Source organism: Apis laboriosa, unplaced genomic scaffold, assembly GCF_014066325.1.
Source record: "Apis laboriosa isolate Shangri-la unplaced genomic scaffold, ASM1406632v1 scaffold40_cov151, whole genome shotgun sequence".
NCBI classification, from domain to species: domain Eukaryota; kingdom Metazoa; phylum Arthropoda; class Insecta; order Hymenoptera; family Apidae; genus Apis; species Apis laboriosa.
This window is the reverse complement of record NW_025223180.1, coordinates 4,964,216-4,979,078: the sequence shown is the minus strand read 5'-3', so window position 1 is coordinate 4,979,078 and position 14,863 is coordinate 4,964,216. Positions and strand designations below refer to the sequence as shown.

The 14,863-nt window shown below is 33.8% G+C and overlaps 1 protein-coding gene across 3 annotated transcripts in view; it reads left to right on the top strand.

Moving 5' to 3' along the window:
• The first annotated feature begins 192 nt into the window (after positions 1-192).
• The window catches only part of LOC122715971 (COP9 signalosome complex subunit 2), a 68,648-nt gene continuing 53,977 nt past the window's right edge, over positions 193-14,863 (top strand). Inside the window, exons 1-10 of one of the 3 annotated variants that reach the window (XM_043938607.1) lie at positions 193-342; positions 680-874; positions 940-1,065; positions 1,147-1,314; positions 1,476-1,650; positions 1,726-1,864; positions 1,942-2,158; positions 2,255-2,395; positions 2,459-2,531; positions 6,788-6,927. In XM_043938607.1, the coding sequence (XP_043794542.1) occupies positions 289-342; positions 680-874; positions 940-1,065; positions 1,147-1,314; positions 1,476-1,650; positions 1,726-1,864; positions 1,942-2,158; positions 2,255-2,395; positions 2,459-2,531; positions 6,788-6,918 (1,419 nt within the window). In that variant the 5' untranslated portion in view covers positions 193-288 and the 3' untranslated portion in view covers positions 6,919-6,927. Of the gene's footprint in view, positions 343-679; positions 875-939; positions 1,066-1,146; positions 1,315-1,475; positions 1,651-1,725; positions 1,865-1,941; positions 2,159-2,254; positions 2,396-2,458; positions 2,709-3,269; positions 3,562-6,787; positions 6,928-14,863 lie in introns of those variants that run through there. The other 2 variants (XM_043938609.1, XM_043938608.1) reach the window with 2 other exon arrangements.

Genomic DNA, 14,863 nt, shown 5'->3' with positions numbered 1-14,863 from the left:
TTATCTTTAAGATATGTAGATAAATATATTTAAATAAAAATTATTTAATTGTTTTTATATATATTAGTTAAAAATATTAATTAATAAATGAATTATGCATATGATTTTTAAAATTTATTTAGAATTTTATATCATGTTATAATTTTGAGGATATATAAGTTGTATAAAACACATGTAAGATAGTGCATACATGTGAATTTCAAAATATAAACTTTTTCGTGTTTGCGGTTGTCAACAGGGTTAACGTGGAAGTTTTATTTTTAACATTTAAATTTAAATATTTACAAAATGTCAGATGGTGAAGATGATTTTATGTGCGAAGAGGAGGAAGATTATGGTCTTGTGAGTATTTACATCTATGAAGAATATACTGATAAATTCAAAAAAATTTTGGTTAAGAAATAGGTTAGAATTTTAATCTTGACGTATGTAAAATTTAAAATTAGTTTTTCAAATATGTTATAATGTTTAAATAATGTTTAAATAATAAAAAAATAATATTATTGCAATTTTTTCTAGTAAAAATAAAGACACATATTTTAAATTTGTTTAAATTATAAAATTATAATGATACTTCTAAGATGGCATTTTTAAATTTTTTTTTTATTTTATTAAAATTGATAAATTGATTTGAGATAAAACTAATTTCGAACTGATATTATTTTTATAATAATTTTAGGAATACTCTGAAGATTCAAATTCAGAACCTGATGTTGATTTAGAAAATCAATATTATAATAGTAAAGCTTTAAAAGAAGATGATCCAAAAGCAGCTTTACAAAGTTTTCAAAAAGTTTTGGATTTAGAGGGAGGAGAGAAGGGTGAATGGGGTTTCAAAGCTTTGAAGCAAATGATAAAGATTAATTTTAAATTGGTAGGTCATATTAGATTAATGATATGTAAGATATAATTTTATTTTATAATATTTTATTTTTTTAGGGTAATTATAAAGAAATGATGGCACGATATAAACAATTATTAACTTATATTAAAAGTGCAGTTACCAGAAATCATTCAGAAAAATCTATAAATTCTATATTAGATTATATTAGTACCTCAAAAAATGTAAGTGATATTATAAATTGTAAAATGTAAATTCTTTAATTTTCAATATTTATTTTTTTTTTTTTACTAAATATTTTATAGATGGAATTATTACAAGATTTTTATGAAACTACTTTAGATGCATTAAAAGATGCTAAAAATGATAGGTTATGGTTTAAAACTAATACAAAGTTAGGAAAATTATATTTTGATCGATCAGATTTTAATAAATTAGCAAAAATATTAAAACAACTTCATCAAAGTTGTCAGGTAAATTTCTTTCTTTAATTTCTTATTTGTAAATAAAATTTATTAATATAATATATGTATAATAAATTATATATAATTATATATATATAATAATTAATTTAATAAATTATATAATGTTTATGTTAATAATATTAACATATATGTATAAAACATTTAATTAGACTGATGATGGGGAAGATGATTTAAAAAAAGGAACACAACTTTTAGAAATTTATGCATTAGAAATACAAATGTATACTGCACAAAAAAACAACAAGAAATTAAAGACTTTATATGAACAGAGTTTACATATTAAAAGTGCTATACCACATCCATTAATAATGGGAGTTATTAGAGGTAATATAGTTCAAATTATTAGGAATTACTTAAGATATTTAATAATTTGAATTAAAATTTTTTGTTATATAAAAGAATGTGGAGGAAAAATGCATTTAAGAGAAGGTGAATTTGAAAGAGCTCATACTGATTTCTTTGAAGCTTTTAAAAATTACGATGAATCTGGATCACCAAGACGTACTACATGTCTAAAATATTTAGTTTTAGCAAATATGTAAGTATGTAGAAAAATTAAATAAATAAAATAATAGATTTACTTCTATAATTTATTGTTAATATTTAAATATATAGGCTCATGAAATCTGGTATTAATCCATTTGACTCCCAGGAGGCAAAACCATATAAAAATGATCCAGAGATTTTGGCAATGACAAATTTAGTAGTCAGTTATCAAAATAATGATATTAATCAATTTGAATTAATTTTAAAACAAAACAGAAATAACATAATGGATGATCCTTTTATAAGAGAGCATATCGAAGATTTATTACGTAATATACGCACACAGGTATATATTATACTATATACATATACAGGTATATATATATTATACATTTTAAAATAAGAAAATCCATATTTAAAATTTCTTTATATGATTTTATAGGTTTTAATTAAATTAATTAAACCATACACTAGAATTTATATTCCTTTTATAAGTAAAGAACTAAATATTGATGTATCAGAGGTTGAAAGTCTTTTAGTATCTTGTATTTTGGATAGTACAATTCGTGGTCGAATTGATCAGGTAATGTGATTTTATATTATTCAAAAATATTTATTTTCTTAATTTTACATAAACTATACACAGGTGAACCAAGTACTCGAATTGGATAAAAAGTCAGTATGTGCAGCGCGCTATAATGCTCTTGATAAGTGGACAGGTCAGTTACATTCTTTGCATTTAACTATAGTAAATAAAATGTCGTAGAGAATATGATGCGCGTGAATCTAAAATAACATTGATTTTAAAACATTACATTGTATAGTATATCATAAATACCTATCTCCAATTATTTGAAAAATAAATTTATTGTGATATAATAAAATTAGAATTTTAATACGATTTACTTATTATTCCTTTTTGATGTTTAATTTACAATGTTATTTTTATATTTATATATTTATAAAATCAATTCATTTCGAAAAGTTCATAATATTCATTAAAAATATTAATTGTATAAGTTATGTCTTCCTATTATTGATAACACGAATATTGAATTGTTTGTAAAAAATATAACGACATCAAAAATAAGATAGAAAATGATATGATTTAATTTTTGTTTTCAATACGATATTTTTCAAATGATCGAATTGTATTCGATTAATTAGATTTAGAGTATTTTGTTTTCAGTAATATAATTGATATATAAAAATAATATTTAATCGATTTTTGTTTTTTGATGATCTCAAATATTATTCTCTTTAGAAATCTATAATCTATTTTTCACACTTAACAATTAATTAAAAAACACTTATTTTAGTATATTTTTTTTATTTTTTTTTTTTAGTGTATATACTTATTGATTTGAATTATAATTGAATAAAAAGTTATCAAATTTAATTGAATTGAATAATAGTAACAAAGCTCAATATTTAATTATGTTATTGTACAAAAATAGATGATTTCTCGAAATTTTAAAATTCTTAAATTTCGATTACCGAGTTCTGCTCATCCATCTTAATTTCTATGCAAGTTCAATACATAGTGCAATTGAACGCTCTGCAAAAGGATGTGCTTCAACAGAAGGACGAACGTGCTGTCTCGGTGAAATGGCACAGCTGGTTTTAGCTCCGTTTCAAGCATTGTTATTCAGTCTACGTTCGTGCCTATGTAAATGTTGGTTAACCCCAGGTAGGATGGGCGGTAGAATCCCTAGGCTCGTCCTCGCTACCATGGGATGGTATAATCCTCTCGTCCTCGAACAGGTTCATCCTCATCCTTGCCACGTTTAAGGTGGTAGCTTGCAAAGCCACGGACACTTGGTTTATGAAAAAATCAATTTTGAAAATGGAATCACTAGCAAAGATAAAATTAAATAAAATTAAAATTAAATTACGTTTTTCGTTTTTGATTTTGTTTTTTCATAGGAGACAAATTTCTCTACTTGAAATTTAAGAATAAACAAATTGTAACGAGAGAATGTTATTTTCCAATTATTTTTAAAATTTAATTGAGTTTCTAAATATATATTTGCTATTTTAAAATGTAAAAATCATTAATAGAAATATTTTAATATGTTTCTATGTATTTTGATATTAAATTCGTCGAACATTATATTTACAATCAGCAGTGATTAGCGAGCATATTAGAATATATGTTAGAATATATAAAACGATGTCAATGATAATTTTATGTGAATAGAACTTGTACATTAATTGAAAATTGTAATTAAAACGGAGCTCGAAAACCTATTGTTATTATATATAGATTTTAAAATGAAATTTTCTTCGAAATTTTTTCTTCTATGAAAAATTAGAAATAAAACTTACGAGAATTACGAGACAATTGAAGCGACCCTTTTTTAGGATTGATAAATAATATTTCTCGAATGATCGATTGATGGTCAAGATTTTTTTAATCAAAGTTAGAAAGAAAAAGGAAAAATTTGAATTTACCAATTCAGTGTCACTATTTTGAAAAAAATAAATAACGATGTTAATTACAAATTAAAATAATAAGATGATTATGACAAAGAATCGTTATTTAGACGAAAATAATAAATAAAATCAACAAGAAATCATAGATTCGACTGAACATTAATGAACCGGTATTTCTTATTTTTTTTTCTTTTTTGTTACTTTTTTTCTTTAATTCGAGCATCACGTCCATTGCAGGTTCATGTTGCAATGTACACGAGGGAAGTAGCTCGTGGAGTTGCGAGTAGATTCCATCCTTTGAGGAGAGTTAATTTAAGTGAAAACTCCATTTTCAGTGTCTCTTCCGTTGGAGGATGCCCTACGGGTTTGCGCCGTACGGTGCAAAAAAAAAAAAAAAAGAAAAAAGAAATATCAGAATTTTATATCTGGTTGCCGTGTGTATAACAGGAATAGTAGATCTTCCATAATTTTTGAGACTTTTTCAAACGAAATTTCGACTCTTTTCGTGATAAATTAATTTTTAGATTTTTTCTACATTGATTTTATTAAATACTTGATAAAAAAAACTTGAGAAAAAATAATGATAAAAATTGGTAATAATATTATTATCAAATGAATTGGAGACAATAGTAAATTATTGACAAAATAAAAAATAATTTTTTAACTTTGTACGAGAATTATTGATTCCTCATTTATTTGATTCTCATTTTGCCTAAATTGAATTAAATTGTACTCGTGACAAATGAATTTGTCAAATATGTTCAATGTAAAAGATCTAGAAGTTTTTATTTCACTTTCAATTATTTTTCAATCGATTAAATTAGCATTAAGGATAGCAGGCGACGAAAAAAACGTTCAATTTTCAATTACATCATAATATGGAAAACAAACGAGCAAACGAACAGATTATATTTTTTCTAATAATCTCCCAAGAAATAAGTCACGATAAGACAATATGATACGATTAATATAACTTTTTTTTCGACATAGCGTATATTGTATAATCTCTCGAATATAATATCGTTCGCGTTTCACGTCGATTTATCTAAGTGATAGAGATAGAAAAGGTAGGACGACAATTCTCGCGAAACTGATGGTTGAAATGAAATGTTGAAGGGGGTTGGCAAAAGGGGGTGGCAACACATCTGCCAGTTTTTAGTGGCGTCACCATATATCACAAGTGCGAGTTCAGAGAGAGAGAGAGAGGGGGCCACTGGCTGGACCATCTATCTTATATGGCTTAACTCGCTGTATACTCTATGTACACGCGTGAACGCTTGTACGCGGATATTTAGAGTAAAACGAGCCGTGTATTTCTATTTTTACCCGTGTGTATTCGTACAAAAGAGTTGCGCACGAAAGAGAGTTGCACTTCTCGCGAGTTTCGATGACAAGACAATCGTAACGCGATATAGTCGCGAGAACAGTTTTTCTCGGTTACGTCGATAAAATCGTTTCCTAAGGTCTTAGCAGGCGACGTGTAACTTTTGCCGACAAGTTTTCAAGCAACACTTCCTTGGAATTTCGACAAGAAGAATTGGAAAATTGAATCGATTACTTGGAAAACTTTTCACCGTAGGATGCTCGTTGTAGGAATAAAATTGGTTTCAGTTTCTAATGTTCTAAGGTAGTTTTCGAGTGTTTAAAGTCATGTATAGTATGTTCATTCAAAGTTATACATTGTTAATGTCCCCCCTTTAAAATAACTCGTTTGATTGGAATACTTTTTATTCATAGCAGGGCGAAGAGGAAAGTTTTCCCTAATTGAAACGCTTAAAATAGAATGAATGAAATTTGGACATTTCCGTGCTCTGGATAGATGACCTTTTTAGACTACTTTTGACGCGGAGAACGATTCGATCCCGACAAAACTTTGTTCGTACGGATGGGATGAGGCGACAGAGTTGAATCGTATCCGACGTGGTTGGTGTTCCATGTAAAATATACGAGCATTCAGATTAGAAATTTTAATCTCAGGGAAACAGGTTGCGAAAATGGCAGACGAACGATGGTGTGGAATTAATCGAGTTGTAAACGGGAATAAACCGGATAAAACGGGTTTGGAGGTATTGGAAAATTGAGAAGTGCTCCTCGGGATTATGGTGAATCCGCGACATTTACATTTTATGATATTTGTCGAGTCTTTCGACCTTTGTTGCCACCAACGTAGACATTCCTTAAGCCGAGCCACCCTTTCGTTCTCACACAAATATCCCGCCAAGAACGTTTCCTCTTTCTTTCCTTCTTTTTATTGCATCGTTGTATATTATTCGCATGATATGTATCGTAGTAAAGAAAAAAAAAAAAAAAGGAAAGAAATAAAAGAGAGAGAAAACAACCAACAACTCGTTATGGGGATAAAGCAAAAAACGTACGTATAACTTCGAAATCCGCTTTCAAGATATTTTATGTCTTTCTTTTTTTTTCTTTTCTTTTCTTTTTTTTTTTTTTTTTTTTGGTTCTTTGTTCAACCACGACAAATTTTATTTATTGCCTTCGCAAGATATCGTGTTTCTTACGTGTTTTATTTTTTTTTTAGATCTAATGAAAGGAAACGCATATTATCTGGAGACATTTCTTCCTTATTTATGCATAAGAATCATTAAAATTAACCATGGAAAAACTTCTCTAACAAACGTCCTTTTTTGTTCCGAGGGAAAATTCCATTGAATTCTTCGAGTAAGTTGTACACATGTTCGTACCATTTAATTACAACGTTCATCAATGTAAAAAAAAAAAGAAAAAGACAGAGAGAGAGAGAGAGAGAGAGGGAGGGAGGAAGAGAAGAATAAATCATTCGCGTCGACATTATACAAATCAATGGAACTCATGTTTTCAAATCGATTTTTCTTTTTTTAATTTGCGCTGTAATTAACAGAACGTTCGATAGAAAAGCGATCTCTTCTTCTTGCCTCTTGGATTTTTTTTTTTTTTTCCATCGATCCTTGTAACAATATTTCAGCAATGAGCGTGGATCCCCATTAATTCCAAAATAATTACGCGCACGCGTTTGCGTACGATACCGTGGTGGTCGTTATTGTTCCACTGATATCTGGATCGCATAAATACCGGTATCCGTTGCATTCATTCGACCCGTTATCGTTGTAACAGTGAACATTTATTACGCAACTGACCGAAAGGGCCGACCGTTTACGTTGTTAATTCCATAATTGAACGGGATACGATACGGCTGCGATAAAGCAACTAGTTTTTCCATAAAAAAATCTTCTCTCCTCTCCGTTCTTGACAGAAGATTTCCCCGATGATATATATCGAATAATGGGATTTCATCGTCCGTCTGACATTTCCCCTCTGTGAATTACTTAATTCATAATTATCCCTCTTTGAAAATTTCAATAAGAATATAATATCTCGTTTGATAAAATTCAATTATTATTACAATATAATTACACTTTGATCAATTAACTTCAAATGTCGGTTTTGTGGAAATAGTATTCAAATTATTTCATACTATTTTAAAAAGATTTTATTCAGGCTTTCATTTTTTTTTTTTTTTACATCAATATAACGTTTATAACGAATGAAAAAAAAAAAAAAAGGGAATAAAATTAATCAACCTTTTTACAGAAAATTGAAAAGAATCATTAATTGGGGGCTTACAAAATTTTTTCTTTATAATAACAATTTTATCGATATTCGACATTATTTACTTATTAATCAATCCATAAAAAAAACTTTATGGATTATTCGTTAGCGAATAATGTTAAACCGAGATCAAGAGTAACGCGATATCGTTCTAAATGCTGTAGATCGAAGATTAAAAATCTTTCCGCCTCTCCTTCCTTCAAATTTTCAATAGACTCGAAATTTAACAAAGGAGGACGACCGGAGGAAACGTAATTACTTTCATTTTGACGTAAGCCACGAATTATTTCCCGTCGTTCCTCCGATATTCTTGCGGGGGAAATCAGGCCGGGTACGCCATTTCTTTGGCCCTCGTTCGGGGATGGCCGATCGCAGATACCTCGTATTCGCGTTGTGCAAACTGCCACCAAACGAGTTTTCCATTTGCTCTGGCCGCAATTGATCCGTGCGGCCGCGTCGCGTGCGATAACTATCCGGTGGACTCATTTAAGATAAACTTAACCGGGGATCAACGGATACGTGATTTCCATAGGGTTTCCTCTCCACGGCTTGAAATGTACACGAGGGGATTATTACGAAATTATATAGGATCAATATAACCCCTACGTGCCGTTCACCCTGTGTGTGTGACGAGTGTGGAAAAGCGTTCCGTTATTTCTCGCCGGATAATCGGAACCGTTCCTTCTTCTCTTTTTTTTTTTTTTTTTCTTTTTTTTCTTCTTTAGGATTCTCCAGCATAAGTGACAGATTATATTAATGATCGATCCTTTAGGAAACGAGTCGTTTAACAGTCGTTTCGTTTTTTCAAATGGAGAGAAAACTTTTTTGTCCAGGTGTAAAGATGGAGAGTGTTCAGAGATCGAATAAGTTTCCGGTCGTTCGATGCTTTTGCGAAAGTTGGTCGGAAACATTGTCGTACGTAATTCTCTCGATATTATTCCCTTCCTGGTTCCACCATTCGGAACGCGCCGCATTACGACTTCCGGAATCTACATCCCTTCTACATCCTCCCCCTCCCCAACATCAATACGTATGCGTTATACCTTCCGTCGAAAACAAGCGTCTTAACGTAACACTATTGTACAGATTAGATGGAGTTCTCCATCTCGGTAGGTGTTAATTAGGCTATGCAAAGATTCTCCCTTCCCGTTTCTCTGTTGCACGCTCGCTACGATCTGATTGTAGAGACCGGCAGTTCATCAATTATGTTGATTAAGTATTTGGAATGCTTGGAAAAAGATTTGTAACTTTGTTTTTGGATTAGGGCTTGATTTTCAATTATGAATTTAATCGAAAATCGGGGTATACGTCGATGTATTTTATTTCTCATAAAAATTGTATTAATGCTATTGATTCGACACGTGCAATACAGTCATTAATTTATTTTCATTCCCCATGTGATCGTCTACATTCTCAATTGTTTGTTTCATATTTTATTTGCTTTGTTGCTTGTTTGTTTATTCATTCGGCTTATTCAACGTTAAACGTGTTAATTGCATTTCGCGCAACGTCAGCTACATTGTAACTATTATTATAGACCCTTTTCGCTCGTGACCTCGAATACGCGGCCATCTTACGCTTCCAGCACATAATTAGTCTCGTTAATTAGCATGCGTCACACTAATGTTTCACCACCACGGTACTCCTCTGTTTTCTCTGCAATTCGACCATTTTGACCACGACTTAACCTTGATTTACAAAATGTCGACGAGAGACTATGGACCGTTAATCCGAATGAATGGATTCTAAGAGATGTTAATTTAAGTTTAGAACGTTTTCGTTTTGTAACGATAAAATAAAATTTACATCATCGAGTTTCAATCGTTTCATTTTATGTTCACGTTCGACGAATTTCTTCCATCGTTCGACGAATCACGGATCTCACTTTCTGTGTCGAATCATTCTTTTACATTTCTTTTATATTTCTTCATTAATTCGATTTTTCATGAATTTTCACGGCTAAGAGAGAGATAAACTGAAGGTCAAGAAAGAACTTTCGTCGTTGAAAAATTAATTTTAGTCGTACAAAAAGAAATCTATACGAAAGAATAAAGAGTCCGATTAAAGTTATTCTTCTCTACTGTACATAATTTTACATCTTTTAAATTAATTTTGATAAACACCATACAGATATTTATTAAATTAATATTTATTAAAGTTTGCTCCTTTTCAGCCATCGTCTCATCCATTATAAATTATCATCCAAATAATTTCATAAATTCATAATTTCATAAAGATTAATTTTATTCATTTGCATCGTAAGACGGATAATTCCGTAGTATTGCGATAGTTGTTCCGCATTATCACGTTTCATTAAGTGTGTCGCACGATAACATCGTCCTCCCATTCACTCTCTCTCCATTTTATGCATGCACGCGTATACCTACAACATAAACTAATACTTTGAATAATCCGACGATCTGTCAATTCCTTTGTAAACGATATAATTCCTTTGCTTTCAACTATTTCTCATTTCTTAAATAATTAATCAAATTATCTACTTTATACATGGGAAAACACGAAGCTTGAACTTTATTTATATATTTCTTCGTTCCTCGGTGTCAACGATTAAATTAATCGTGCAATTAAACTATTATATACCCATTTAATTATGCAATTAATCTTTTCCCAATTGATAGCGATATTATTATCTGTGTATCCGCACATTTTGCACTCGCTTGTCACGATCTTTTCCCGCTCATTCACTCCGCCATTTTTCGACTTCAAAATATACATTGCACGCGTGTGCAATGTATTATAGTTACCACGATGGAAAGACTTGTTTGTGTCCGTTGTTCCACAGCCGGGAATAATTCTTTTATCACGAGCAATAATTTAAGTACACGGGGAGCGGATTTAAAGACAAGACAGGGATGCAGAAGCGGCGAAAAGAAGGAAGGGGAGGGTGGACACGTTAGCGGTTTCCAAAAAAAAGTCTCGTTGGTTTTCTATAGGGATTACGGTTTACGGTGGTGAAGGCTAAGGCTAAGGATTTTTCAAGACGATGCCGTTGAATGGAACGATTTACGGCAATTTCTGCGCTTCGTGTTCAGCTATAAAATCCTTTGTTTCGAATTTACACGGATGGCAATGGCATTCTTGAAACGCACTCGCGTTATGTTCAATTAAACGCCTTATTTTTTTTTATTAATGATTTTAAAGGGGAAGATAAAAGAGATGAGAGAGGAAAAATCGTATCAGCTATCGCGTGGACACAAAGTATATTTCGTAGAATATTAGTTTTTTGTTTCGTTATATCGTGCACACGATGTTTTCTATCGAGTCGGGTAATTCGTAGGGTTTTCTACTGTCAACTCAAATGTTACGATCATATCACTTCGCTTCACACGTAGCGCTTCGATCTTTCCACGACAAAAGATAGGATGTCTCACGATTTTTTCAAAGAGTAACATCGAATTAAATGAAAAATTTGTTTAAAGGGAATCATCGAGGTGTTAAATAAATATTATTATCATACGTAGATTATTACTTTACAAACTTCTTATTCATATAATAATATTCAATCAGTTTCTGATTGCCGTCGTAAAGTTTGCTTTTAAAAAAATTTATTAAACATAAAGTATAAATATCGCCATCACACAATCGAACATCAAAGTGAATCGTACTTTATGTGGCAAGGGTATGCGCGCGTAAGATATAAATCGTAAGGGGTTGCACATGTCTGGCATACATGTTGCCACCCTATGTTCTCACCCTTTCCGTTTCCCTCTTGTGTATCGATACTGTATCTTCATATATCTGTCCGGGCATGATGTGAGTGATCACCTAATCACTACCACCTCCAACGATACATTATGCAGCAAAAATATTCATTCTGTTAAATGGTCGTTTATATCAATACACGTAGTATTGGTATCGATCGGATCAAAGCGCGACTGAATTGGAAAAGCCAAAGCACATATAAAATTTAATCAACGTTCTAACGTTCAACGTTACATCGAAATTGTCCTTTTTCAATGGTCACAAAAAACAAACGATTCCTTTTCATTCAAAGAAAGGAACGTAACTCGATATCACGTTCTCGATCTCGTTACGTAAACGCCAAAAACGTATTGTCAGTTTTATATATATATTATATATATTTATAACCTTACGTTCTTCGAAGATATTATGTCTGCGATTCACGCTAGGAGATACTCTCCCGTAACAGATATAAGTCGTGCGGGTCGCACATGTCTGGCATACATGTTGGCCTTCAACCCTCTTTTATCCTTGCTTTTCATCCTTCCTTCCCGACTCTCTTTTCCAGCTGGGATACCAGCGGGAATTCTACTTAATATTGCAACGTATTACCTTCTTTTAGCGTGGTTCCACGAGTGGCCCACGACTGAAATCATACACCGGGTGTCGAATTATCGGCGTCAAATCAGCGTCATCGAAGGTTACGCTCGGGGTGAGCCTGATTAGAGACGGTTCACTAATCGATTGGATTCTGTATCCGTGTGTAAAGGGCTTCGAATGACAATTTGTAATACTATACGGAAAATTTTATATAAATATATACATACCTATTCTTACGTTTCGTAAAGATTGTAAATTGTAAATTGTAAATTGTTCACTTTATGAACTTAAATTAAAAAGAACTGGAATATTTAATTATAAGCATCGAGCAAGCATTTCAACTCTTTTCCACGAATTTATCCAATCATTTGAATCGATGCTCGGAAATATTGGCGCGATTTATTAAACATATCGATTACATTTTTCCGTATGAAATCTCATTTCGGGGCCGAGAGGGTGTCGTAAGAGGGGAAATAAAAGACGGTAACCCGATACCAATAACCCGCTCCCTAGTTCGACCGTTCCCTGGAAAATTTCACCGGAAAAACCGGGCCACCGATTAGGGCTACTCTATTTCCTGGCTATGACCCATCGTCGAAAGTAACGGGGAAATCCTCCGGAGACTTTCGATCGATCGATGGGAAACGGTGTGCGGAAACGGACAGCCCCGGCGTCGTCCGGTTGCCGAGAGCATTTGCCCGGATAAAAATTGTTACGACCGACTCATGCTGCATCGGGCTAAATGTTGACGGTACAATATTGCGACGTGCACGTGCACAATCGATGCACGGGGGAGAGGCTATCGATGAAATATCGTCGAGCGTGCAATATCTCGTGCCGCGACGCGCCCTTCGATTATCGGTGACCGAATTTCTTCGCGATTCAGCGAATTCGCCTGTTGTAAATTCGATATCGCGCCTACTTCATTCTCTCTCTCTCCCTCTCGCTCTCTCTCGTCGTCTCGTCGGCCGGGTTGTCGTTGAGGGGGATGATTCGACGCGTTAATAAACGATCGCGTTGATAATGTTGCCAATGGTGTGCTGCCAATCCGATATCGCGTCGAGTGACGCGATATTCAAACGTTCTTTTCGTCGTGTCATTGATTTTGAAAGATCGACGAGGGCGACGATTTTATACATTTTCACGCGTTCAAAATTTCGAATGGCGCGCGCGGGACGCGGATTTAAAATTCAAATCGATTCGATCGGATCGCGATCATTATCGAAACTTTGTCGTTTGCAACGCCGTTCGCCCTGATTGACATATTTTCTCGCATCTGGAACGGGGGATGGATACCGTCGTTTTCTCGGGATCCGATATTGGACGTTTCGACGTTTCAGAGAGATGGAGGGGAGGAGGGGAGAAAGCGACGCGCGCGTTTGGCAAGATCTTGAGAGACTCCCTTTTGCGGATATGACGTAAGTCTGTACGCTTTGCACCAAGTATTTGCGCATCAAACACCCGTGCATCTCGATTTTAGAATATTCAAAATACGAGCTGGAAATTCAGGAACGAAAGTCAGACTTTACTCGTTTAAATCTTCGATTTGATTAATAAATTATTTCGCTTCGTTAATGAACATTGGGAAAACGATTTTCGAGAGGTGTTAAGGGTTATTTTCTCGTTCGATTCGAAGGGAGAGGGAGAGGAAGCGGAAATGTAGTGGGTGGAAACGTAGTTTACGGAAATGCAGGCGAGCCGTGAACCGCGTGTTTGCCTTGGCCTGATGTCGCGTCGGGGCACACAACGCCGAGTTATTACTCCATAACCCGTTGCTTTTACAGGCTCGACAAGTTGGCTGATAGGCGACACGCCTTGTAAGCAACAACACGCATGTTGTCGCGTGATAAACGTCGATCATCCCATTAATCGAAACTTTTTAATTTTTCTAGAACGGAGATACATTACTCGAGATACATTATTTTCAACAAAGTTGAAAGAACTTGGAGATATCCTTATAGGAGATATATTTTTTTTTTTTCTCGTTCCATAATATCGAGCTACTTTCGTTCCAGCGTGCCCGGAGTCTCGATGAGAGTCTCGATGAGAGGAAGGAGCTCGTATATAAGCGACACAATAAAAAGGGGACGCCGATGATGCTCGTTCACGAATCCAAATATCTTGGAGCGTCATATCGTCGGGCGTACATTTCGGTCGCTTCTTTCGCTCTCTCCGCACGAGCACCCTCGTTAAGCGTCTACGTGTTCGCGATTCTCAATCGAGGAACCGGCCCTGCCTTACCACCGTTACTTCTGATCGCTCGATCCACCACACACGCTCCTTCCTTCGGGCAACGCCTTTAATCTCTCCGCTTTCGGTTCCATCCGGAATTAAGGGCTCTACCCGCCACCGCCAACCCGCCATTCTCCCGGCTACTTGCTTCGTAATCGAAGATTTCCTCCGGATTTCTCCCGGCCAAATTGAAATAAGTTGCAACCTTTCTTTACGAAACGAATGATCTAAACTCGAATTCGTCGATGGATATTGCATGAGGTATGAGATTGTAAAAATGGCGTTCTACGTTCTAGCCAATATACGCCGATGTATCTACTCGGTAAGAAGAGAGTTTGGGGACGAGAGAGCGCGCGAGAAGAGACGGACGAAAGGCGAGCGTTCTAGGCAACTATGTACGTCACGTCTGGCTTCTGGATTACATTTATATCCCCACACTAGTTATAGGAAGGAGGGTGAGCCCAGAGGGCCGATG